This window comes from Musa acuminata, chromosome BXJ2-8 (assembly GCF_036884655.1).
Source record: "Musa acuminata AAA Group cultivar baxijiao chromosome BXJ2-8, Cavendish_Baxijiao_AAA, whole genome shotgun sequence".
In the NCBI taxonomy this organism is placed as follows: Eukaryota; Viridiplantae; Streptophyta; class Magnoliopsida; order Zingiberales; family Musaceae; genus Musa; species Musa acuminata.
In genome coordinates this window covers 1770748-1797019 of record NC_088345.1, presented here as the reverse complement: position 1 = coordinate 1797019, position 26272 = coordinate 1770748, and the positions used below count along the sequence as shown (strand labels likewise).

Below are 26272 nucleotides of genomic sequence, written 5' to 3'. Positions count from 1 at the left end.
TTCCACCATAACTTCATGTAGATGTTGCATGGAGTTTTTGGTGTCTTCTGTCAATCGATCGGTTAGGGACTCCACCTTATCAATCTAAAATTATACTTTTTCTTATGAGTTCTCTATCCTAAGAAGCCTTTGTAGGTTTTGGTAGAGTTCCTCTAAACTTGCGAATATTGAAATAGATTTCCTAATTATGTATATGACTTCTTTTCTCGATTGGCAATCTTAGAGATATCTTAGATAATTTTATGTATGCAGTTTTGGACTTTTTCATATTAATCAACACATCAACAATATTTTTTCGTTATTTATATATATATATATATTACTTGTAAGTAAGTTGATCGGATCCGTCCAAACTTATTCAAGGGCAATGGCTTATAAGTTGATTTGGCTAAAACATTCGAGTGGTTGAGATCAAAGGGAGCATAGAATTAACGGTTTTGATGAAGCCTCTATAATTTCTTTATACAGCTCAGTCTGCACAGAGTTTCGCTCGTCCTTTTTCCACCCACGAAAAAGCAAACCACCGACCTCTTTCCCCTCGGTCTCTCAGAACGAAGTAGGAAGAGAAGAACGATCTGCTTCGTCGCCGCCCGATCATGATCTCCGACCCAGATCGTCCCGTTGCGGGATCCTCTCCTCGATCGCTAGCGAGGCAACGATCCGTTCATGATATCTTCGGAAGTGGAATCGGTAAGTCCCGCAGATGCAGATTGCCATCTCTCTTGCTTTCTTTTCTTGTTTTGCTTTCGCTTCCTGGGAAACCCGATTCTTTATCTTCATCGGTTGCTTCGATCCGATCATCAAGCTTCTGCATCGGGACTGTTCTTCCAAATTCCCAGAGTTGCTGTAGAGTGTAGTGGGCAACTGCAACTCTTGTTTTCTGATGAAGTTTATGAGAACATAAAGCTATGCTTTTTTATGTCAATTGTTCGTCTCCTCCGTTTTAATTTGTCTCTATCAGCCTTTAAATCCTCAGAACTTGGGCGAAACTTGCCCTATTCCTGCAAATATTCCTCGGTTTGGGTTTGTGTTGAGAGTCGATATCAGAATTGGGGATGGAATTAGAATAGCCAGCTGCTTTTCTAGCTACTAATGCATGTATCATGATCAGTGGAATAACTGGAACTGCGATTGACAGTTGCGGATGTGATCCTTTGGAGGAGAAAGGATGTAACAATAGGGATACTCGTTGGTGCACTGGCTTCTTGGGTGGTCTTTGAAGCAGCCGGATATACTCTGCTGTCTCTTGTTTCAAACGTTCTGCTGCTGCTGATTTGTGTCCTCTTTGCATGGGCGAAGGCTGCGGGAATCCTAAACAGGTAAACCTACTCTTTCGACTGTAGGACTTCGTTTGATTCACCTCATTATGTTCTTGTAGCTTTTGAGGATTAGAAAGCAGTTTATAGATTAAATGCAGAAATTAGCTGTTCTTTTTCTATATGATCTGAATTCTGATATAAAAAGCACTTTGCGATCATCTTTGTAAGTTCTATAAGACTGTAGGATTGTTGTTTTTTGTTCTCTGGCCAGTTCATCCAACAGTCACTCTTAATTAATTGGTTAGGAATGACCCCAACCAACTCTGAAATAACTCTCAGTGTCCCTCATTTGTCGTCCTGGTGGAAGATCGACCGCAACAATTACTTCATTACATCAACACTGATGATTTTTGGAAAGCAAAGGATGTTCATGCTTGAAACCGAAACAAAGTAGGCTGATCTGAATCCCTGATGATTTTTGTCAAAGAACTTAACCAAGTATGATCTCACTACTTCCTATATGAGAATAACCAAACACAATAACCTACCAACCAGCTGATCCAATTCAAATCGAGTTTCCTCAATTTTACTCTGAGAACAACAAATCTGTTACTCAACAGGAAGATTGAAATGAAGGGAAAAGAAAAGCATCATCTCTAGAGTACAAAAAAAAAAAGGTTAATTATTTGTGCGCGAGAAGTACAGCATATGATTTCCATTTTGAAGTTGAAACAAATTTGCTAACCAGCTGTTTTTCACTTGTTATTTGAGACTTAGGTGCTTTGCTCCGAATATAGATTTACTAGGTGCATTTCTCGTCCATTCGTATCGTGATCTCCATTTATTTGCTGACATGAAAGCAGGCCTCCTCCACCCATACCAGAGATGCACCTCTCAGAAGAAATGACACATGAAGCTGCAGTTTTTGTTCGATTCCACATGAACATGGTCCTGTCCGCTTTCAATGATATTGTGCAAGGAAAAGACTCGAAACTGTTCTATACGATAGCTCTATGGTTATGGCTGATCTCTTTTGTTGGTGGTTCGACTGATATCCTTACTTTGGGTTACACAAGTAAGTGCTCATGGCACTAGATGCCTCTAAATCTTTGAGAGAATGTTTAGGAGAACTACTAAACATGGATTACTGTTACAAAGTGCTGTGTGTGAGGTGGTCTTAGTTTTAATTTGTAACCTCATGCAGTTCCCTAGTAAACTGCAAATTTGAGAGATGGAGAGTGGTTCTTAATGGTCCAATGATCCATCGATACACGAAATCATGGTATCGATAGATGAACCGAGTGATGGCAATCTGGTTTTCATCATTTTATCATGACTCATGAAATGTAATGCCAGGGCATGTTCAAATACACTAATTTCTTCTGCAAATTATTGAGCTTGCTGATTGGTATTAACTTCAATATCGTTCTTTTTCTTCCTAACAGGCGTCGTAGTCATGCTAACAGTTCCGGCACTGTATGAGAAGTACGAAGATGGCCTCGACAGACTCACGAAGTTTGCCTGTAAGGAGGTGCAGATGTACGAGAGGATATACTCAGAGTGTCTTGGCAAATACTTCACCAAAGCTAAGAAGTGGGCTTTGGAAAAGAAAAAACTACTCACTGATGTATGATTATATTAGGGAATTTTGATTCAAGGTTTCCCCATTTAGCACCTTATCAAGGAGGGTTTGAGTTAAGTCTGTAGCATCGGAACAAACTGGCCTTCCCAGGAAGGATTTTAATGGATTCCATTTTAGGGGTGAAAGCTATGCATCCATATCTTTGGCAGGGAGCAAATTGTTGTAGAACTAGAAATTTGATGGGGTTTCAAGAACAAACTCATCCGAAGCAAACAAATAGAGAGCCCTTTTTGCCTTCAAAATTTCATGAAAATAAAATGAGTATCGCAAACGAACATGAAATGTGGATTACAAGTCGATTGGTGCACTGAAAGAGAGCAAGCCCTTCGACCAAAAGCTAATCATAGTCTGCGATGGCGAGGAGGAAAGCTTGAAATGTACATTCTTAGTGCATGTGCTACAAAAGCCTGGATCTTCGGTACCCAAATCACTGCCATGTCATATCGTACCAATTAAATGCGAGACAACAAGATTTGTTCTCGAGAAGGATGCCAAGAAAAAGGGACAAAAGGTCCCAACCTCGTTGACTCCTTCCCCAAATGTCGGCTTTAATTTCAATGTCGAATCAATGTGCTGTGCTGTGCTGTGCTGTGCAGCAGGTACTTCGCTTCACTCAAGTTGAGTGAATTGATGCTCATTCATGTTTGGGTCAAACAAAAATCATTATGCAGATAAAAGCAAAATGAAATGCTCATATTAATAAAAGCAAGAACAGAGTCAACTCTGGTAGCAGCAAAACAAAGAACTGTGGCTGTAGAGAGACTAGGTACCAGATCAGTCAGTATACGATTCACCACCACATCAAAAGGCTGAAGTGGCAAGTCATGGTATTCGAGCAAAATAGGTTGGATCAAAACAAGTACTTGAGATTGTATCAATCCATGCAAGTTGCTGGTGAAAATGAGCAATGCATTATTGTTCTCCACATTAGCAGCTGGATTTATGCAGAGCAGCAATGAATAGATGTTAGGAAATCTTGAGAATGATGCAAAATTGTAAGGATTAGATCATGCAAAGTCGAATGATCCAAGTAGAATTGTCGTCTCATCCAGGGGTTAGATTAAATCCAAACACTTATCATCTACCAAAAAACAATTCTTTGTACTGTTTTCCTCAACTTAGAAATCTATCCACCATCCATGCCAAAACATGGAGGGTTAATACATTGGAAGAATCTTTTTGGTCTTCCAATATCGATAGGTTGATTGTTTTGCATACTTCGGTCTGGAGATGCATATGCACTACCACACCAAGATCATCAGGTCTAACAAAATATTGCACGAAACAGCTGACTTCTATTACAGGGATAAACAGAGTGCAAATGCAACAGTTAATTTCTTGATGGAGATCATAGCATTCGATGAAGTTTGCTACAAAAGCTACAGTTTCCATCAAACAGACCAACATGGAAAGTTCAACGTACCATAGAAGCACAAATGTACACAAGCCAGAAGACATTCTTACCTTCCAAATGCCTAATTCTTACTTAACGTTGTCGAGACACGTATCTCCAGCCGATACGATCTTTCCATATGCAACACCCACAGGAGACTCTACGGGAGCCACCGGACGCCGAGCGGCGAGCACAGCCCACACGAGCATCACGAACAACGCCAGCATTGCACCACAAGCAGCAGCAAACACCATCGCCGTGAAAACCCCCCAAGGAGAGGCCTTCCTTAGATGGACAGAAGGGCTCTCGGTGGATCGCACAAGGAATGAATCGGGATTCAGAGGCTCCGAGTGCATCAGATACGGAGCTCCGTGCTTCACTGCAAAATTCCACGAGTATATACTGCTGGTGTGAGTTGAATTCCCACTGGAAAAGCCGATGCCCACAAACACTGCCTCCCGCCACAGAACATTAGACAGATCGATCGAGTAAGAGATGGAAGAGTTCCTCGGCCTTGGATTCCTGGCTTGGCTCAGCCTCACCTCTATCCTCTTCGATTCCCCGTCGTAGTCAATCCAAGAACGCAGCTTTTCTCCGCTGTTCAGAATCAGACCAACTTCAGTAAGGTCGCTGCTCCTCGTCAATGTTTCTCCCTCGACATCGATTTCGATGAAGCTTCCACCTAACTCACCAAGTTTCTCGACGTTGAACCTCCCAAACCTCACTGCAACATCACCGGTCGAGCGCCCAAGCCGATCCCTCTCTGCTGATACCAGAGGAAGACCGCTCGGTGACAAGAAGAAGGCTAGGGCACCACCGTCGCCCCGGGAGATGGAGAAAGAGAAGGAGGAGGAAAACCCAGGCTTGGTCCCCAAGAATCTGATGGCTTTCCTGTACGCGATCCGCCCTGAGCTCGAGTACGCCGGCTGCGCGATCCTGACCGCGGAGCCACTCATCTCGGCGTCCCCGTAGAGGGCGAACTCCGAGTCAAAGCTCCGATTTTTCTCCAATCCATCAAAAGAGAAGCAGAAATCGTGGTCCTTGTCAGCCGCTTCGCAATTTCTATCGGACAAGGAGACGACGAAGAGAAAGACGACAACGACGACGAAGGTGGAGGCCGGAGACGGCATCGCCAGCGCAAAGATCTGGCAGCCTAGGGGTAAGTTCCCTTTCAAAGCTCACAGTGTTCTTCTTCCATGGTACGAAAGCCCCAATTCCAGAAAATGCTGTAGCGGTGGATCTGCGGGTGGGTAAGAGGTAGGGTTAGGGCTCGTGCTTAAGAGAAAGGGGCATTAATGGCGTGCGAGACTGGACAGAGCCCAAGAAGAATCTCCGATGGTTGAAAAGAAAGAGTATCGACGCTGATGGGACTGGGCATCCGTCTGATTTCTCACTTGAACAGATGGACGGACGGATGCTGAGTACCGTTGAACTTTTATCTTTTCGCACTATAAAGTCCGGATCCTGCTATACCGTCTCCAGACGTGGTTACCATCGTGGGACCCAGCCATTTACCAATAGAAATGCAGCGTTTAACGCGCTTCCCGGTCACCTTACCGCTTCGCCACCTCTTAACATTTCTAGCTTTCGATGCCACGCTGCTGCCAGCAACGGGACTGCTGGGCGAGCTGGTCCTCCTCCTTTCCTGCTCGAATTCGCGGCTCTGCGTCTCGCAGTGTTGCGGGAATTCATGTGATCTCATTGGAGGAGGAGGCACAACGGTGGTAGCCGAAGCTGGTTTCATAATCGTGCGCGTCTCGTTGTTGCTGTTCAGGTCCACGCCAAATGCAAAAGAAAAGAATGCAAGGAACAAACAGTGTTCCTCGTTATTTCCACGAATGGACTACAACAGCAGGTGAACGAGCAGGTTTGGTTATGGATATAACGAGCAGGTTTGGTTATGGATGCTTTCACATGCAATAATACTGGATCAGTCGCGGTGGGATCCCCATTTCGTCGAATAGTTTATGTGCATGCACCGGACATTTGATGCTCAATCTCATCAAATGAATAGTTTTCGTGCAAGATTTTTACAAGCTCGATGAGATTCATTTCATATATGATGTGAAAATAAAATATTAAATGATAAATCGGGTCCAACAATCCACTAAGGCAATATGAGACCACCACACAATTAAGAACACACATGAACGCAACACAGCACATTAATGATGCATACAAGGTGTGTATATATATATATATATAGAGAGAGAGAGAGAGAGAGAGAGACGCCGTGCCCTGTATAAGAACACGTGTAGCGGCCTTCCTACAAAACCTGAGCACATCACGCATCGAATGGCCTCCTCCGAGCCTGATTGAAACCCCCTTCCCCTTCCCGCCCTCGCTTCCCAGGATGCGACTCGATCTCCGATCTCGATGTAGCAAGAATTGTGGCGGTGGAGGAAGGGGTTGAGATGGAAGCCGGCGGCAGCTGGGCAATCCCTTCCATCTCCGATTTGGGTAAAGCCCATCATCTTCCATGTCGATCGATCGAAAGGCTAACCCTCTTTTCATCTTGTTCTGTCGTTATTATTTCTCTTGATTTCTTTCTTTCTTCTTTGTCTGCCTTGTATTGATCCGCGAGATTGGCGCAGATCAAAACCCTAGCCCTCTTTTCACTTCGTTGTCTTGTTAATAATCTTGATTTCTTGCCTCCTTTGCTTTTCCTTTTCACTGACCAAAAGCCTGAGCAATAAATTACAACTCTATATTTACCTTTAACAAGATCCAGAAGAAGACTTGATCCACACTGCAGCCATCCAGCTTTAAGATAAAGATAATGATTCTATTACTACAGAAGCCATCCAGCCTGGACGTATCCTCAAGCACCCAGCGTGTAGAAACTGTCACAGCAACAAACGCAAGCCTTAGTCACCACTTTCATCACGATCATATTCTGCCGGCCGCACCGATCTACTCCCAAGAACATCTCAGAACCCAAAGAAACGGATCAAATCTCCATCCAGAAAAAAGAAGACAGAGCGGACCTTAACAAGTTGCTGCGTCGGAAGCACGACTATCCGAAACGTGAGCCAGCGGGAATTGCCGTTTCAAGGATTTTGTCGGCGCCGTCGAGAAAACGGCGAGCTGTATGAGCCTTGCATGCCGCTACGGCGATTGCTTCCTCGAAGATCGGCTCCCAAGAACATCTTAAAACTCAAAAGCACTCAATAACGGACACAATCCTAATCAAGAAATGAAAGGGAGATAGGCATTAGATCGAGAAGCCACCGTCGCGAGAGCTCGACGAGCTGAGACCTTATCCGTGGGGCTTCAAGGGTTTCGTAGGGACCTTCAGGAAGTGGCCCACCGTTTCGTTACTGCATGAAAACGACATCCTTGACGATCCGCTCCCATGAACACCTCAGAATTCAAAAGAACCCAAGAAACCGACAGCGTCCCGATAAAGAAGAGGAAGATAGAACGCACCCTGCCGGCTATTGCGAGAGGTTGAACGACACGAGACATTAGCCATAGGAGACGAGTCTCGGTGACGTTTCGATGGTTTCGTTTGTCAGCGATCTACCATCGATCTGCTCCCACAAGAACATTTCAGAACCCAAGAAAGCAACCAAAGCCCACTCGAGAAAGGGGAAGAGAGAACGCACCGGATCGAGCGGCCGCCGCCATCCTAGAACTCAACGATCCGTGAAGTGAGCCATCGGAGACTAGGGTTTGTCGGGTTATTGAGAGCGTCGACGGCGCCTCCAAAGCGAGAGGGGAAATGGTAGGAAGAAGAAGAAAGGCGTCGTGGAGATGATTTGGGCGCCGAAGAGGGGTTTTTTGAAACGGAGAGCGGAATCATAGGGGTAACAAATGCCATTAACCTCGCATATTTATAGGGCTCTCCTGCGCTCTTGTGAGTAAAATTTTGCATTTATGTCACTAAATTAATGTTTATTAACAGAAGATTAGAAGTAATTTATATATTTCATTTATTTATTTTACTTAAAATTAGTTAATATTAACCACAGTCAGAAACGAATGTGTATACGTACACAAATGGACTGCCTTAATATTGAAGGATATATATTAAAATTTATAAGGGTAAAATAATTATTTTTACCTTTTACAAGGATAAAAATGTAAAAAGCTGCGGTGTCGTGCCATCGAAGTGCTAATAACAAACCAAGAAGAGTATTCATATACTAAGGCGATTAGCTTTCGGGTCAAGAAGAAGAAGAAGAAGAAGGAGGAGGAGGAGGAGCTCTTCCCTGCCCTCTGTCATTTCGGTTCCGCACCGTGGACGTAGGTGACGCCCATCAAAACCTGGGCTCTCCGTTCTTTTCCTTGGACCACATCCCGGAACCAGGTGCGGCTCCGTCTTCCAACCCGCTCCTTATCTCCTTTCTCCTTCTGTTTCGGTTCCGTTTCGGTTTCTCGGAATCCATGTTGATCTGTATTGTTTGGTTCGGATCGGTGGGAGATAAGGGAGCGGGAGGAAGAGGAGGAGGAGGTGAAGATGGCGCACCGAGTGGATCACGAGTACGATTACCTCTTCAAGATCGTCCTCATCGGTGATTCCGGCGTGGGGAAGTCTAACATCCTCTCCAGATTCACGCGCAACGAGTTCTGCTTGGATTCCAAGTCCACCATCGGCGTCGAATTCGCCACCAAGACCCTTCAGGTGACTGCTTCCAATCCCTAATCCTCCTCCTCCTTTGCATGACACAAACAAATTGACTTACTTCGCGAATTCGTGGATGCCTCCTAGCAATTAGGACCGTTGGCTGACGGATGATGATGATGATGATGATGAATAGTGTCGATTAGGTCTTCTTATCTTTTGAATCTTCTCAGGGTTTTGGAAAATATTTTTTTTTTTTACCAATGACAAATTAGTTAATCGAAGACCCCAAAAAAGCAGAGCAACTCCAAAGCTTTTGCTCTTTTGCTTCCCGGGTCTGGTGCATGTGTATGAAACATATAGTTCCATGCTGGTGATCTGATGCATTTGCAGATCTCATAACACTTGCATAGATACCTGGCCAAATTGTCATTTGCATTTGTATTGTATGACATACCATCTTGTTCCTTTTGAACATGTCGTAAATACAAATTATTGACACTCTTCAGTCTGTTTCTTTTAATTACAGGATTAACATTTTCAATCATGACATTGTTAATGGAGATAGATACACTGTTACCTTAATTGCCATTTTCAATCGTTGACATTGTGATGGTCGCAGTTTTCATTCTGAATAGACAAGATAATACCTGCTGTCGTTCGTGATATACCGACTCCAAAACAATTTATTTTTTTCAGTGGATTTGTCGAATCATTCGAAGGAAATGAGCTAGATTGATTCTTTTTCATCATACTGCATCCTGTACACAAATGATGAATAATGCAGATTTTCTTGTTGACGACATATGACTAGGAATGTGTGTTGTCAACAATTAGTTTTTAACCTTAAAAGCGAGATCACCACCTTCCACCATCACAGCAATAATCTGTGTGTCTGCATATTAAGGTTGCAGCCATGAGGTGCTGATCATGGTGGTATGATGATATATTCATGTAACCCTTAAGCTGGTTGGCAGGATAGTTCAATACCCAAGCAAATGGAGTTTGAGATGTAAATTTCAATAGCTGGATGTGTAGTATATCACCCTTGTAATCTGCTCATCATTTCTGTTTCATCCTGAGTTCCGAACCTCCTTGATCCTTGGGCTGTGAGTGAAATAGATTTAAGTTGATGCTTCACGATTCTGGAAGCACATTACTTGCATTCTAGTTGAGTGTCATGTGCATAGTTGCTGGTGTCCGTATGACACAACAAAAATGGTGTGATCTGAAATCAAGGTGATGTTTGCTTTCTTATACTAGTAGTACCTTTTGCTCTCATTTCTGTATGTTAAATGTTAATTACAGTAATAAATCGATGTAATGAACAGGTCGAAGGGAAGACAATCAAGGCACAGATTTGGGACACGGCTGGTCAAGAGCGGTATCGAGCCATAACCAGTGCATACTACAGGGGTGCAGTGGGTGCACTCCTAGTCTATGACATAACAAAGAAGCAGACTTTTGACAGCATCCAAAGGTGGCTCCGTGAGCTCAGAGATCACGCCGATTCCAACATTGTCATCATCTTGGCTGGTAACAAGTCAGACTTGAAGCATCTACGAGCAATTTCGCAAGATGAGGGCCGGGCATTGGCTGAGAAGGAGGGGCTTTCTTTCTTGGAGACTTCAGCACTAGAATCACTCAACGTCGACAAGGCGTTTCAGACGATTATAGCAGAGATTTACCACATCATAAACAAAAAGGCACTTGCAGCCCAAGAGGCAGCAAGGACCGCAGGCCCTCCCGTTCAAGGGACAACCATCGATGTATCCAACTCTGCTGGGGGCTCAAGGGCTGCTTGTTGTTCAAGGTAGGTGATGGCCTTTCAGAAGAGTTCTTGAACACGAAACTTGTTCTGCTGTGAGGAGCTATAGAGTGCAATTGATTTGTAGATTGGCTTCCTGCTTTTCGCGTGTGATTGGGAGATAGCGAGACTAGATTTCTCTTTGTCGGGAGCAATTTCCCATTCATGTGTAGGACAAATTGTTGATTTCTTGGTATCACTTGAACTTGCTGTGGAAGACGCTTTAGAATAAGAGTCACAGATCCCCTTTTTGTGCTTTTCAACCCCATTAACTAAATTGTGGTTTCCATCGTATGTGTGTTCTCTTGTGTTGTTTCGAAAAAGCGAATAGATAATGTCGCACTACAAAAGCTAAATAGAGTAGAGACAAAATGACGAGGGTGGTGTCTCAACAAAGCTCTACCAAAAGGTACGATTCGTCATTTGCAGCATCCCCAGCAAGTTGATGGAGGCTCTGGAGATACCCACTTGTGGGCATCTGTCGCAGGGGCATCAATCGAAGGGGCAATCGGTTATTGCATAAAGGTGGTGATCCTCGCAACATAACATAAGCCGAGGTTGGTTTGATAACACGCACGTTTACAATGTGCAGCGATCTACCCACACAGCACATTCACCGTACGGGTATATCAACGTCGATCAGGTTATTAACCAACGTACGGAGTTACCTACCTCGTGTTGCACGTTGGACACGTGCGATAACAACATACTCTCGCAGTCACGTCCGGGGGGGTAAGAACCCGGGCACCTATTTAAACCGCTGACGAGCACTACATGCTGGTGCTGCAAGACACAGACAGTGGGGAGATCAAGTGGCAATGGAGCACCTCGAGCTCGCCGAACGACTGTTTTGTGACGCTCGACGACAGCGGGGAGTTCTTCGTGAAGCATAATCGCCGGGAGGTTCTGTGGAGGGACGGTGCAAGATCCACGTCCTTCCACCACAGACTTGTGCTCGGGTATGACGGCAGTCTTGGGATCTATGGACCTCAGCAATGGACGACCAAGCCATTCAGGTAGACCTGCAGGATGAAGGCATTTGATTTGACCGTGTTGTGATGCATGGCTGTAACGAGACATCCGTCAGAATGATCATTGCAAGTCGTCTCTAATACATACATATTTCGTGTACTTGAGGAACCACAACTGCAAGAATGCAATGAGAAGACATAAACATCACCATTCCATTTTATCAAACGTTATTCCATAATTCAGTGCATAAATTTTACACAAAGCCAGTGACATCTTAGAAATGAGGAACATATCTTAGATGGTCCAACAATTTGAATCAACCTCTAAATATGCCAACTTATGTATGAAGCGACGAAATTTTAGTTCCACATCGTCAGTTCTGTTTTGTTCTTGAGATGGGGAAAACATTTTCATGCCACCACTCAAATGCTTTACATGGGTATTCAAATCACACACTTAAATAAAGGTGACGGAAAATGTGCAATTGGGAATGCACTGGAGAAATTCTGCATATGCCTGCTTTCTGGTCTTGGACAAAACTTTTAATTTTCCATCTCTAGTATTGGGCTATATATAGGAAGGTTAAGGTTCAATCGGTTGGTGGCGGATCAATTGTTCGATTGCTGTACTTGCCAAATCTACCACCAACCCCAAGATCCGATAAGGTGTCCCATACCTACAGCGAAGGAAACCAAATTGTGAGAAATTAAGAAATGAAAAAAATAAATATTTCAATATGGTAGTTACTCACCTCCAATCTTCCCTTGGAGCCTCCGATTGCTAACAAGAAAGGGCTATCATCTGAGAAGGCGATAGAGAATATGGCTCCCTGATGACATCAAATCAAATTATCACAATTGTCACTTCATGAACTTGAATAAAACATAGGAACACAACTTTGTTACTAATCAGCATATGATTTTCATTTAAAGACCAATCTGCTTATTATAGGACACAATTTATTTTCCATGGATTTTCATATTTTTCCATTTAAAATTGTGATACTGTACAATGCAGTCATTTGAAAGATAAGCACTTTGCTACACATAATAGCATTAACATCAAACTAGCATGGGGCAGCGTATTAACATCACATGTGAATGAAAACACAGATTCAGAGAAATTAATATTGTGTGTTTTCTACAAGAATGCAGCCCAAAGATTTATCGTATCTAATTACAAATTTCAAGATACATCAAGTCTCCTAACTACTAAACTGTAACATCACACTTACCGCCTTTGGGTTCTGAGATGCAACACATGATGGTTGATTGTTTGACAAGTCCCATAGCTTCACCTGTTTTTTCAATTGGCCATCAGCATATTATTTTATAATCTAAATTCATGAGAAATAAGGACCATCTTTTACCGTCTTGTCTGTTGATCCGGTAGCAAGAAACTGCATGAATAATATGCCAATAAGTCATCATCAACATTAATTCCTTGGAAATAAGCAAAAGAATTAATAGCAACATACATTTGGAGCTGCAGGATTATAAGAGACTGAAGAAACAGCTTTATCATGTGCATGGAGAGTGAAACTTGGCTTGGAACTGGAATCTGTATCTGATGAAGCCCGGACATCGAAACCTTGAACAGTACCATTCTCAAGACTCACCTGAAGCATATTAGACAGGTCATTCAAAAGGCACATAAGCAGCTGAAGGAGCATTGTACACCAAATAAAGTACCACTTTTTTTGTCCTAAATTGTGAATTATTTAAACAAGTTAGACAAATCCAGAACCAGAGCAACAATATAAAAATCCTTTCTACAAATTTGATCAAGATTCTTTCACATCTAAAGCTACATTTTCATCAGTCATAGAACACAAGTTTCCTTTCCGATAACTGATATCTTCCGTGATTGTGCAAAGTCCACCATCAGCTTATGCAGATAGTTATAAAGGTATCAAGAGATAGGTCATTCTGTCTGATGGTGAAGCCACCACCACCAAATATCATTTACCAGATGAGCTTTGATTGATAAACAAAAGGGTTGGTGGGAGAACCACTAACCATATTCTGAGATTCAAAGTCTCAGACATCCCACAACTAGAAAAAGTTAATATGGTGAGGAAGAAAACTCACCACAAATGAATGTTCTGAATGTGGGTCCCAAGCCAAACTCTCAACATCAGCTGTGACACGCCATTCATTAGAGACCTGATTACTTGATCTCATATCCATCTGCAAATAACAGGGTATAAGAAAATTAGTTACAAGTTAAGGCAACCACTGAATGGCCAATTTACATTGACAGTACCAATTTACATGAAACTGCCAAAAAAATGTTCTTGAACATTCATTTTCAATAAGAAACTCAAAATCTAACACTTCTAGACCAGAAAAAAAGAATCTGAAAACGCAAGCTTCTCAGCAAGAAAAATACTAAGAGATGGTCCATAAAGTTTAATTTGATTCTTGGAACTCGTTGGAGAACAAATTTTAAGAATTTGATGTGACTTTGATGATAAAAAGAACAAGCATTTACAAACCAGGAACTATAGAAAAACCAAATATTAGCATATTCTAGATAAACAACTTTTGGAAATCCAAAAATTGCTTATAGTGTGTTAATGTTTTGCTAGTACCCATTTGGGCTACACTGCCAACCAACCAAATATCAATAGCAACGGTGCTAGTCCTCACTTAAATATTTTCTTACATCTTGATGCAAATGCTGCTAAATGGAGCTGATTAAGTACAATGCACATAATCATGTTTTCCGCTGTCAAGCAACATTTGCAGCACACTTCACCCTGCTTGTTCCCTTTTTTTTTTATGATGCAACAGATGGTCATAAAAAAGAGCACATGAAAGAAGCACTATAAATTGTCTGCAAACAAACCCAGCACAAGTAAACAATTCTTTCTTGTTATACTTATTTCTGCAATATCTATCTATATGATGGAATGAATGAGGTCATTTTATTTTTTCTAAACAAACTTAAAGAGTCATGATATGTCTGGTGGTCTTAAGCTCAAAAGTCAATATTATTTCATAAACCATCAATTCGATTTAGATTATAATTTTTCTGTCTTCTTTTTCTTGAAGTGTCTGTTGATTTTTTTTATAATATTTACTGTTTCCGAATTTAGTAGATGTAAAGATTCAAAAAAAAGGAAGGCTAGTTACTCTTTCTAGCTAAAAGAGTTCCAAAGGACTCAGAATTATCATAAAAGAGAGTTTTGAATGAGGGGAAAAAATTAAAATAAGCCATAATGCTATCTCATTTATTTAGCATATAGACCCCCATCCAATTTAACAAAATCATATCATTATTAGTCTATTACAAGGATCAACTTGCTGGAAGAACAAGGAACAGACAGAGAAATTACTACAAGTAATAAAGTGTACTTTAGCTTATTCCGCTAATTATCTCTCTACTCTTTTCCTTTTTGTAATTTCATCTGTTACTTCTTTTCTTAACCAAACTGCTGCCAGTAACAACTAGCAGACAGTTGCTTTCATCAAGCTTACAACCCAAGCAACCAATCAACAAATAGCTAACAAGCAAGCAACTCATGAGCGACTTGGTTAATTTGCATGTGTCCTATGCACCCTATGCAATGTTATGATGGAACTGCTCTGCATCAATTAGAAACATAATCATCCCTTACCATGACTACTGATTGATCAAACGAACCACTAAGAAGAACTTCAGGAGAATGATGATTCCATGCAACTGCCTGAACCTGTAAAGTTGTGAAGTAATTATCAAACTATGCAGCAGAATGTCATTTAGTTTTGAGAAACCAAACAAAAATTATACTGTCATAAGTTACCAAACAATGTCCACGCTATGGAAAACAGAAAATACAAGACAGATTCACAGACTTAACATTTTTTTGCTTCATCAAACTTTAGGTTCATAGTATAAATAGCTAAAAGCAAGAAAGACTAGCATTTCTCGGTCAGATCAATATGTTCTAACTCTGGTTCACACAAAGGGAAAAATAGATTTTCCTCTGCCCAGACAAGGGCTGAGCATTTAAACTGATTCTTTTAGGTGACTTAGATGAAGACCACTTTTGACTAGGAGCTCCAACGTAGTGGAGATGCATGAAAATAGAACTCAGAATGTCTTGCCAAAGATAAGCCCTGTTTCTTCCCTAAGATAATTTTAGTTTTTTTATCTAGTTGCATTTAAACCTTTACAATTATTGACCTAATTTTGGGTGTTAATTTTGTGGCACTTGTCTCAATTTAGCACAATATTGCCGTTTGAAATCTCTATCAATTTATAACATGTTATTCCATTTTGTCTAACATCATTGGATCTTAAACGTTCATTGAGTTTTTTTTTTAATTCCTAGAATCAAAGATCATTTATTTGATATTGTGGAATGATTAAGATAAACATTGTAATTGGAATAGCATGCAATGAATTAAAGACAACCTAAAAAAAGTGTAGTATTTTTACACACGCAATTACTCAGAAATGTAGAAAGAAGAACAATAACAAGAAAAGAATAATAGCAAACCTAAAACATATAAGGAGTATTTGAGGTAAAAAAAAAAAACTAAGCTTTTAGTTTTATACTTTTCTTCAAGAAATTAAGTTTTGGCTACACATTAAATTCAATATTCTTCACTGTACATTATAAAAAATATTTACCTTATCTCTGTGGTGCTCAACTGTTACAGCACATTTGCCACTGACCACATCCCAAATCTTGACTGTTTTGTCAGCACTTGCACTAGCTAGAACATTCCTGAGATTTCATAAAAGAAACATTATGAAACAGATGCAATCATAGTATAAAACGAATAGCATCATCATTGAACATGCTCACCTCACTTCTTTGTTCCATGCAAGCCCAAGTACAGAGTCTCTATGGCTACCCTTCTTGTACTTCACTGATGTCTACACATGTCACATTCAAAGAACATGTAAGAACCAACAGAGTAAAAGGCTTCAGTAAAAGATCATCTTATAAGATGAAAATACATGAAGAATTGAAATCTGCATAAGATGACCTATCAAATTACAATGTAATTCATCAGAGTTTAATAGCCTAAGAATTTAGAACCTTCAAGTCCTCTCCGACAAGTGAATAACATTGTTATAGATAGTTAATCCCTCAAGTGTGCATATGATGGAAAAAAGGGCATTAGGTACTTTTGAATTGCCAGGAAATACCACAAGGTAAATTACTTTAAGATTGCAAGATATGCCCCATTAATTTGTTCAATAATATGACCACATGGGGTGATTGAAGCAACTCAAGGCCATCAGCTACAGATTCATTCAAAAAAAAAAAACACAAACCTTTTTCCCTTTTTTCTTCTTCTTTGAGACACCCCCCAACACTAGGAAAGGTTGAACCTCATCAATCTGTCAAAGTCATATTATACAATGTAAATAGGTTCTCGATGCTTACCAATGAACTAAAGGATGTAGACAATCAGACACAAAATATTGTCAGAATTATAGACACTCAACCAATAAGATTATGAACAGGAAATGCATACCAAATCAAGGTCCCATATCTCGATAGCTGGTTCCATGGAGCCAACAGCTATAAAGTTTCCTGCAGAAATCATGATGATGTAAAATCAAAGAACTGAGGAAGTTATTCAACAATAGTAAGACAAAGATAGTATATTACATAAGGAACAAGTGAAAGGCATGGGTCACCTTTATCACCACTTTTAAGATTACAATCAAGCCAAGCTGTACAAAGCGGAAAAGCTGGAAGGATGATATCATGATGAACATACATATTCGAATCACCATCCTCTGATTCTTCAAAGATCCAAACCTGCCATATGGTTCAAACCAAATTAAGCTTATCAAGCATGCTTGAATTTTACGAGCAGAAATTCTCATTGACAAAATTTATATGGAAATAGGATACATGCTTCGGCAACTTTGCATTGTTTTAACGGGGTGTTGACATCAAAACTACTCATGTCAGTAATTCCTACAAAAGATTTAGATAGCTTCTTCTTTCTATGCAATTTAGGCCAGAGGAGGGAAACACAAATATGAAGCGGACAGAACCAGTTCACCAAGACACCAACTACCTATAAAAGGTAGTAAAGGTCCTTTTTTTGTGGGCTTTATTTCAGCAGCGGTATTGGCTCATCCGCTCCAACTATCCAGCTATCATCCAATCCAAGCACCTTACATCATAAGAGATGCTGGATTGATACAATAACATGTATGGCATATCTCATGCCTTCACAAGTCCATTACAGGAAATAGCATCATCCTTGTTTACCGCAAGATGAGAAGAATGTCAAAACAGGCAAGTCCGCATGCATGCATCAAATGTTTCCTGAAGAATAACAAATATGATTTAATGTGTTTGCCAATTTCTGTATTAAAACGTGGAAGGAGAGGGCAAGAAGTCAGCAGTGCTAAAAGATACATCGCGTGGGTGGTAGGTGATTTTAACCTTTTTTTGGCTCCCCACAAGTGGGTCACAACTCCATATAAATGTACTATGCATTGCAGTTATTTAACAAAGGATTAATTTTTTTTATCTAAAGGAACATTTTTAGTATGGACATTAAAAAAGCAAATTGCATCAAATATATTACGATACCACAAGGTCATGCCTCTAGGTCCAGTTCAGTTGTCTCTACTTAAACAAGAAACTGTCCATGAACCACAGTAACTGGACCGATCATGAGGAAACCCATAACTAACATCAATCATCACAATTTATTTTCTTTTATCAGAAGTTGTCCTGACTGCAAGCCCGATTATGATATTGCAGCCCAGTTCATCTCTTGCATGAATGCCAGCTTACTGCAAACCATCTTCCTTAGGTCATGTAATCAAGCATTATATCAATAAGAGGACAGCAGAAATATAGGCCAGCAAACCTGAACAGATGCAATGTTCCAACAAATCAAACCAAATGTTGTTTTCCACACAATCTATGATTTCAACAATTAGCTGTTGACTTAGTAAGTTTGGTAAATGCTTATTTTCTTCGAGGCCAAAATCACAGCTAAAGACAAACACATAAGACGAGTACTGAACAAATACAAGTAAAGGTGGGAAAAAAATGGAGGAAGTTGACAAAATATATATTGGAAAGGTAAAGGAAAAAAAGATAAGGTTTAGATCAAGTTAAAGACATGCCTCAAGATGGCTGACTTCATCTTCATTTCGTGCACAGACTATAACTGCATCAGTTGGTTTTATGGTCATATCTTCTATCTCTTCATCATCATCGTCGTCCTAGTAAAATAAATTTTTAAAAAAATTATTACTTTTAAGACATTACAAAGAAACATACATTAGCTGTACTGATGACGAAAAACTCACATCCTTGTTTTGCAGATAAGGGTCCATCTCATTACTTTGATAGTAAATGTCCCCTAAACCAGTACTAAATAGCTCGATGCCTGAAAAGTAACAATTTTCAACAATGAACTAAAAATGTAAAATCATGATAATTAGTGGGGAAAAGTTGGTACCATCATCTTCATCATCATAATGGTCCATGTCAAGTTCCCGGAGGCCATCAGCGATATCTTGGAAATGAGAACCCTTATCCCCCTGGTCTTTCGATAAAGCCTCAGCAGTAGCTAATGCATGGGTGACTTCATCTGCATCTTTGGAATCATCAACGTCCATATCCACTTGTTCATCTTCGTCACTGTCTCCGCTGCACAATCAACACAGGCAATCATTTGCAAGGCCACCAACCAAAATTAACGATGCAATTTACTGTCAAGCATCACATTTTGGAACCACTGAGTGGACATGAAGAAGTCCAGCAAAAGATTTTACCTTCTTCTCAATGCTCCCGTTTTCAAAATCTCGTCAATTTCGTCTTTAGAGGGTGGCTCGGCAACCACTGGGGAGCTCTTGGATGCTCCCTTTGGGACCCAAGTCACTGCCGAAATCATTTTAGCGTGGAAACTGTGCAAAGGCAAAGGGATTCAGCAACAAAATTATTCAGAAGCACTTTTTTTCATATTTTCTTCTCAGAAAATGGTCAAGAAATAAAATTTCCCCAACTTTACTTCACAGAGAATCATGATTGGGATGCATACAGCTAAAAAGATTAGAATTAAAATGTGGGCACTCGGGATACGGTGTGTTCCATGTCAAATTGAAGAAACTACATAGGAAAATGAAAAGGTATCACCGCCCAAAAGCTTAGTATCAGAAAAACATAACTACGTCTCCTACAATCCTTTTCCGCTCACCTCGACAAGATGGACTGATGGTGGACAACAGATGAGGGGCAGACAAAGAGTCAACGACTTGTGGAAGGAATAGCACGAAAGATGCGGCCGCTCGCCGACGTTTCAACGATGGCGATGAGGGCGACGGTGGAGTACGGCAAGATCGGGGTAAAGAGAGAGTCGACGGCTAGGGTTTCAGCAGATAAGCAACCAACTAAAGCACGTAACATCCAAATCTCAACCCGCGCACCGTAAACACGAACCCTCAACCTTTCCTCGGGATCGAGAGATCGAGATCGAGGCTTACCGACGGTTGTATGGCGGAGGGAGGGACGGAAGGAATAGGCAAGAGATTGCGACCGCAGGAGTGCGTGCGTGCGTGCGTGGCTGCGTGCGACGGGCTTTGAGAGTTCGAGGGACAAGTTTAGGAATAGGGTTTAACTCCTGAAAACATTTCTGGTTTTAGTTCTTGGAAACGGTTCAATAATCGTTGTTTTCAGAAACAAAAACACACATCATAGCGGCCCCCGCGAACGGAAACTTGATCACGAGGCACTGAATCTAAAACACTCAATCACGTCCACCGACAACGAGCTTCTCTGTCGAACTGGAGGAGCTTCGACCGGGGTAGAACCGGTTCGACTCTGGTAGCGATCGAGCTGGTCCATGCCTTTTCCGGGTCCGTTTAGATCGACCAAGCGACGATTCGCCCGATTCGGTTCGACTCTGGGAAAGCTCGAGCCGGTCCATGCCGATCTGAGCTCAGCTAATGATTCGGGCGACTCGGAATCGCGCGAACCGCGTGACCGGTTGAAGTTCGACCGAAGGTTGCAGCTGCCAATAAAACGCCCACCTGCCCCACCTCCACCTCAGACCGAGATCGAAAAGGTCGCTGAAGATGCCTGTGAGAGTGGTGGAGAGCTCGACGCCTTCGCAAGACTCCGGTTAGATTTTACTTTCCGGGAGCTTCCTCCTTTTTCTTGCTTTCGATACTAGATATTTCTAGGCCTTTCTTAGATCGATCGTCTGCTAGGGTTAGATCTTCTGATGTCGATTTTAGGATTGTATTTGCATTGAGACGAGACTTCTTAGGGCTTTCTTAACTTTAGCCCTTCTGATGTGTCTCGTAGGATTGTACTGCATTTTGACGAGTTTGTTTGTGGTGGTCGATTTCTCATTGTCAGTTAAGTTTTCTCACAGTTATGACAGAAATATGATGAGTGGAATTATAAGGTTGTAGTTGTATTGCAACCGACCATCTTTTGCCCGGGAATTTGAAGAGTTGTTCTATATTAGGACATCGAGACTTCCATTTTGCTGCTTCAGGCCGATCCTGTCATCTTTACATCCATGTTTCTGTGCTTGTGGGAGTTCGAATTTAGATTTTCTTTGTTGATTGATTAGGTACGTGAGTTCGCCGATCATGGTGTGCCAGCAAGGAAGAAAGTTGCTGGAACCTTAAGTAGTGTTCTTTTAACATAACCGCTTCCTTTTATTAGCAATTACTTTTAGATTTTATGGACTTCTAAATACCTAATCTGTAAAATTACAGTGGTAAACTGTTCAAATGTACAATTGTAATTCTGCATTGATTCAGCAGATTGATTAAATCATTTTGTTCATGCTTAACATGTCTTTACAGTTTGTATCTTTTCAAATTATATGTACAAATAGCTATATGGTTATTTGTTCAGAATTTGACGATGATTAGCTTATAAGCTATGGTCTATATATTTTCATAATTTCTGACTTGAAAGAGATATGAGTTATTTTTTGGTTGATATCAGCTATGAAGTTTGTGTTTTGCTTGCCGAAATTAGTGGGATTCAGATTATGACTTCTGGTACATTATCCATTGATTTTGAACATGGAATGACAACATGCTGAAGAAGCACTTGGAGGGACCCATTATAGTTTGAATAAATAACAGACAATTGCCTTCATGTCTATCGTGATTGACGTAAGAGGAGCTGGAAAAGATGGGTAGCTAACCTAGATTAAGCATAGGTTTGATCATGGACTACTATGGAAGTCGTCAGTGGTGATATTTGGAATATATTAGATTCCTAGTATTGCAAGTTGAAATCCCATTTTGATATTGAGTCAATGTTTTGAGTTTTTAGATCTCTTAATTTGAGTTTAACATGAAGCTGATAATTTAAATCGAAAAATAATTATAACAATTTATCCACTTCATACAATTGCAAACATGCACTAAATGCCACCAATTTTGGCACTGATTTTCAACCTGTTCATGTGATGCAAATTTTTTGGGTTGATTTCATTGTTCAGTATGAATCGCATGTAGTCTCTCGTTTCTCATTCCTTTGCAGAACTAAAAAATGATGGTGGGGTATTAGGACAATGTTTCTTTGCTTGTATATATCTTGAAATGCGATTTTGTTAGAATGAAGTTTCGAGCTTCCTTATATTGATAAGGAGGTTGCATTGTCTGTTTAACATTTCCTTTACATTGATAAACACATGAACACTGTCCTTTCATACTGATGCGTGTTTGGTTTTGCATGTGGATCTTATTATATTGGATGATGCCACTTATTTGAGCTGATTTTTTGTTAGCCACTCTTAGATGACGTGCATATTGTTGCATGCAATCTTCATGACATGTGAACAAATTTCTGCTCTAATGATATTTAAAGCTAATTTGGCACCATATTGAAGAATAAAAACATGTACAGGACTAGAATCAAGAACTGGACGTCCTCCACCTCCTTCTTGTTCACTTTTAAGTGCTGGGAGGGTGAGTACTTTAGTTCTGTAAAATTTCTGTTACGGGTAGATGTTTCATCAAACTTGTTGGTATTTCAGTTATCTGTGATGCAAGGGGATCTTTGTTTTCACATGTTAGAGTTATTATCTTGTTTCTTTAGATATTTACCTCCAAATTTTTACTGTAATACTTGTATAATGCTACTTGGCATCCTTTGGAGAAGATTGATAGAAGAGGCATTCTCTTTATAAAATATGTGCTTGCCTGTTTTCTTCACTTGCCATGGGAACATTGGCAGATGCTTTGTGCTGCTTATTTGACAAACAACTTATACGTGGATCCATATAGTGATGGATTTTATTATCTTGTCCCAATTTCTCCCTTTCACCACTTCATAATTGTCACGACTTGGTTTTATAGGATAACTAATCCATTAATTTTGTTGAGTCTGAACAACTGGTCCAAAATACTTAAGTCAAAGTTTATTATAATATGAGACCATTATTAGTTAATCTTAATCTTTTGCTCACTTCCAATATGGGACTAATCGGGATGTTCTAATCTCCCCGATTGGCTTGATGTCCGCGTCATTAATCAGATCCTAGTGCATGTGAGGTTTAGCCAAGTAGTGGCTCCATGCAATGACATGCCCTCTGGTCTCGTCCACGGGTAGCTCTTTCCTACTTGAGCCTCTCATATTGCCCTAATACTTGGTTTTGATATCAATTATCACGATCCAACCTATTAACCTAATACTTGAGCCTCTCATTGATCCCGAACTACTGATTTAATATGCTTAATAATCTCAAGTTTACAGTGGTACATCAATCATACCTTTGTGGTCAACCCTAGTCTTTTACCTACTTCCAATGTGAGACTAATCGGGGTGTCAGGGTAATTGGTCAAACATGCATACAATTCTTCATCATATGAATTTGTGTAAATAACCACCCGCAGAGAATATTATTTAAGAACTCTCTTCAATTCAGGGTAAGTGTTGTTATGACTGGAGTCCCTGTTTGTGATGGAGCATCTTGTTAAACTCAAAATGAAGAGTTCAGACCTTTTCCATAGCTGCAGTTCATATGCATTAATTCAGCTTACGCAGTGTGATGCTTGCAATGGTAGTTTAATGTCATAAACTAGTGTTAATGTAGAAAATACCATGTCTTTAAAGGAGAAAGCAGCTGGAGTACATAACCAGCACAAAAAAGCTTGCTGGTAAGTTAGACTGTTCTGAGGATGGGGTCACCAGATGTATAAGAATGAGTTTACCAGATCTAAAGATCATGGACCAGTAAAGTTGCCAATATTTGAGATCATTATATTCACACATGGTTAGGTCTCACCCAAGGACAAGCCTTCCCAGGAAGTCCTTGCTGGGATTTTATTGATCATCTAATGTTGGATATTTAATATCTCTATAAAGGAAGTCTATGTATCAATACACTCATCTCAAACAAATATAACCTATTATAATTGACTATTGCATCATACAGCGGAAGTGGCTACTATAATAGAGAACGCAAATGCTGTCAACTTGAGTACTCTCTTTAGTTCTTCCTACTGTATTTAGCTATGTCGGGGGGTGGTTTCATGATAGAAGAGTCCATAGTGAATTTTTACTGTAGCAAATTACTGGATTAAAATATAATTCATTGTCATTGTTAATTCACTCATTTGGTTGCAATTTGTCTTTGGGATTATGAATTGGATCGACTTGCCTTTATAAGTTTGAGGGCAGGGTTTGTCTGTAGATTTTTGTCTTAGAACTCCTTTATGCAGATGTTTGTGTCCCCAAGCATATGATGCTCTTGCGGTGAGCACTCTGTCACAAAATAAAGAAAGAGTCTCTTAGTATTATGTATTAGAGTAAATGTTATTAAATAATGTAAGTCAATCAAAGAAAATAAATATTGAAAGGTCTTATCATAAACTAACAAAATTTTTTATGGAAAAAAAGAAAACCATTTGAAATTGTTGGTGCAGTTAGTCTTACATTTTATTATACTGGTCAGTTTTCTAGGTTACTATGAAGGATAATAGGTAAGAAGCATCAGGATGCTCTATATTTCAGGATATGCTTCCAAGGATCATGCTGGTAACTGTATTGTCCATCGAATTATGCTTTGAAGGTTTCCAAATGTTACTATTTATGGAGGTTTTTCCTTCTTATGAAGGCTAAAGATATATTTCGCATATTAAGAATATTGCGTTATGTTATGCTATCTTTCACCTCAGTATACTTCCTAGAAAATAGAAATGGTTGCTGGCAAACTCGAGAACTCCTTTTGATTCTTCCTCTATTTGGAATTCAGCGGCTAGCTTCCATTGCAGGCTTTTTCCGGAACTCAGAATGTTTCAAGTTTGCAAAAAGATGAAGCGTGGAAGGTTAATGTGCGGATCCAAGGAATTGACCTTGATAATGGCTATTTATGTGGCACAATGGAAGCACTAAATGTTCCCTTAGCAGACACGCCTGTAAGAAGATTTACCAACCTTTATCTTTTCTGCTATTTACATGTATTTATTTAACATCTTTTATCACATGATTGTTACTTACCAACCAGAACGTTTTATCAACATAAAGCAGTCTTCACAAGCAAATATTTCTTTTGCACATATTCAGGTAGTTACTTTTTGGGAGGGAGAACTAGTTGATGGAAATAATTTCACTTTTTTCACCAGGAAGTGGGAAGCAACGTATGGCCCTTTCTTTTTAGTTTATTTATCACGGATGCTGATTGATTATACTGTAAAGTATAATCAGCTTTACTTATATTCCTTAACAAGCAAACCCTTTCCTCACTTTACAGGCCAGAGGATGATATTAGACATTGGTCCAAGTTCCCATCTTTTGCTCCACTTCTGGTAAGAGAACATTGATCCGAATTTGATCTATATGGTTCTGTCAAGTTGAAATTTCTTCTTTGTCAGAGTCAGGTTGAGGCTGATGGTGGTAAAAACATGGATCTGAGTAACTATCCGTACATATTTATGGTAGCCTCTTACCTAATCCTAATCCTTGTACTTGTTAAAATCATATCTTGACTTGCCATACATATTGCAGCGATGGAAGGAGCAGTATTTTGTTAATGTCGGAATAGACTGTGGCTTGACTATTGCGGGCTTCTACTATGTTTGCTTTTCCTGTAGTGATGGTTCCATCAATGGCTTTTATTACGATCCTAATAGCAGGTTGCATCCCGAATCTCCCTCATTTCTATCTGCATTATACATGATTATTCATTGCAAACCTGAAAATACATTATTTGATTCTAACAAACATTTGTTTGGTAAACTGCAGTCCTTTTCAGAAGCTTGAGTTGAAATGTATCCCCGGGGGTTGTTCAGGTTATACTTTCTCGTCGTATCAACTGCTATAAAAGTCTTATTTTCTAATAAAGATCTGTGGGTTGTGTAAAGATAGTTGGATGTCTTGGAAACCATGTTCTGATTACTTTAAAGCCTTCCCAAGCTGCTTAGATGGTTTAAACATGTTGAAATTTGGCCTTTTATTTGTCGGAGCTTAAGTTGGCTTATCGTGTCTAGATATGTGTCATTCAAAACATGATTAAGACCAGTCATCCTAAAACAGCATCATTGTCCAGGTTTTGTGGGCTAAGAATAAGAGATAGTTGATCAAGCCAACCCTTTTTAAGCGATCTTCTCAACATAGAAAATCCTTATGTTTTCAGCTCTATTGACATCTTATTTATTATTGGTTAGGGCATTGTTTTACGCT

General features: G+C 40.2%; 5 protein-coding genes across 7 annotated transcripts; 3 read left to right on the top strand and 2 right to left on the bottom strand.

The window, feature by feature from the left end:
* The first annotated feature begins 501 nt into the window (after positions 1-501).
* On the top strand, positions 502-3026 carry LOC135618577 (reticulon-like protein B12). The gene is made up of 4 exons (XM_065119558.1): positions 502-690; positions 1139-1319; positions 2123-2334; positions 2705-3026. The coding sequence occupies exons 1-4, from the start codon at positions 597-599 to the stop codon at positions 2890-2892; spliced, it is 675 nt and encodes a 224-aa protein (XP_064975630.1). The 5' UTR covers positions 502-596; the 3' UTR covers positions 2893-3026.
* A 1357-nt stretch (positions 3027-4383) lies between these two features.
* On the bottom strand, positions 4384-5424 carry LOC135619389 (L-type lectin-domain containing receptor kinase VIII.1-like). Its single transcript, XM_065121350.1, has one exon. The coding sequence runs from the start codon at positions 5422-5424 to the stop codon at positions 4384-4386; it is 1041 nt and encodes a 346-aa protein (XP_064977422.1).
* Positions 5425-8466: 3042 nt separating this feature from the next.
* LOC135618578 (ras-related protein Rab11C-like) lies at positions 8467-10815 on the top strand. Of its 2 annotated transcripts, none has more exons than XM_065119560.1 (3): positions 8467-8606; positions 8721-8921; positions 10193-10815. In XM_065119560.1, the coding sequence occupies exons 2-3, from the start codon at positions 8757-8759 to the stop codon at positions 10676-10678; spliced, it is 651 nt and encodes a 216-aa protein (XP_064975632.1). In that variant the 5' UTR covers positions 8467-8606; positions 8721-8756; the 3' UTR covers positions 10679-10815. The 2 variants fall into 2 exon arrangements, with proteins under 2 accessions (XP_064975632.1, XP_064975631.1); XM_065119559.1 differs by having other exon boundaries at positions 8468-8606; positions 8726-8921.
* Positions 10816-11823: 1008 nt separating this feature from the next.
* LOC135618575 (uncharacterized WD repeat-containing protein C17D11.16-like) lies at positions 11824-20231 on the bottom strand. 2 transcript variants are annotated; one of them, XM_065119556.1, is made up of 17 exons: positions 20104-20231; positions 19396-19527; positions 19080-19270; positions 18928-19007; positions 18742-18840; positions 17284-17407; positions 17118-17176; positions 16915-16980; positions 16439-16509; positions 16261-16357; positions 15263-15337; positions 13731-13829; positions 13118-13258; positions 13010-13039; positions 12875-12937; positions 12392-12469; positions 11824-12316 (listed from the first exon to the last, which is right to left on the bottom strand). In XM_065119556.1, exons 2-17 carry the CDS (start codon positions 19512-19514, stop codon positions 12230-12232), a joined length of 1479 nt encoding a protein of 492 aa, XP_064975628.1. In that variant the 5' UTR covers positions 19515-19527; positions 20104-20231; the 3' UTR covers positions 11824-12229. The 2 variants fall into 2 exon arrangements, with proteins under 2 accessions (XP_064975628.1, XP_064975629.1); XM_065119557.1 differs by having other exon boundaries at positions 19818-20195.
* A 403-nt stretch (positions 20232-20634) lies between these two features.
* LOC103994047 (uncharacterized) lies at positions 20635-26069 on the top strand. The gene is made up of 8 exons (XM_009414313.3): positions 20635-20740; positions 22496-22557; positions 24865-25008; positions 25157-25230; positions 25344-25398; positions 25465-25527; positions 25598-25725; positions 25835-26069. The coding sequence occupies exons 1-8, from the start codon at positions 20695-20697 to the stop codon at positions 25911-25913; spliced, it is 651 nt and encodes a 216-aa protein (XP_009412588.1). The 5' UTR covers positions 20635-20694; the 3' UTR covers positions 25914-26069.
* The last annotated feature ends 203 nt before the right edge of the window (positions 26070-26272 follow it).

Bases quoted from the DNA above. Each gene is read 5' to 3' on its own strand.
- LOC135618577 (XM_065119558.1), top strand. From the start codon at position 597: ATGATCTCCGACCCAGATCGTCCCGTTGCGGGATCCTCTCCTCGATCG. The intron at 691-1,138 runs GTAAGTCCCGCA...TGCGATTGACAG, and splicing joins TATCTTCGGAAGTGGAATCG to TTGCGGATGTGATCCTTTGG. The intron at 2,335-2,704 runs GTAAGTGCTCAT...TCTTCCTAACAG, and splicing joins CCTTACTTTGGGTTACACAA to GCGTCGTAGTCATGCTAACA.
- LOC135619389 (XM_065121350.1), bottom strand. From the start codon at position 5,424: ATGCCGTCTCCGGCCTCCACCTTCGTCGTCGTTGTCGTCTTTCTCTTC.
- LOC135618578 (XM_065119560.1), top strand. From the start codon at position 8,757: ATGGCGCACCGAGTGGATCACGAGTACGATTACCTCTTCAAGATCGTC. The intron at 8,922-10,192 runs GTGACTGCTTCC...TGTAATGAACAG, and splicing joins TCGCCACCAAGACCCTTCAG to GTCGAAGGGAAGACAATCAA.
- LOC135618575 (XM_065119556.1), bottom strand. From the start codon at position 19,514: ATGATTTCGGCAGTGACTTGGGTCCCAAAGGGAGCATCCAAGAGCTCC. The intron at 17,408-18,741 runs GCATGTCTTTAA...ACCATATGGCAG, and splicing joins ATGAAGTCAGCCATCTTGAG to GTTTGGATCTTTGAAGAATC. The intron at 12,938-13,009 runs GTAAAAGATGGT...TTGAAAAAACAG, and splicing joins CCGGATCAACAGACAAGACG to GTGAAGCTATGGGACTTGTC.
- LOC103994047 (XM_009414313.3), top strand. From the start codon at position 20,695: ATGCCTGTGAGAGTGGTGGAGAGCTCGACGCCTTCGCAAGACTCCG. The intron at 20,741-22,495 runs GTTAGATTTTAC...AAACATGTACAG, and splicing joins GACGCCTTCGCAAGACTCCG to GACTAGAATCAAGAACTGGA. The intron at 25,726-25,834 runs GTTGCATCCCGA...GGTAAACTGCAG, and splicing joins TATTACGATCCTAATAGCAG to TCCTTTTCAGAAGCTTGAGT.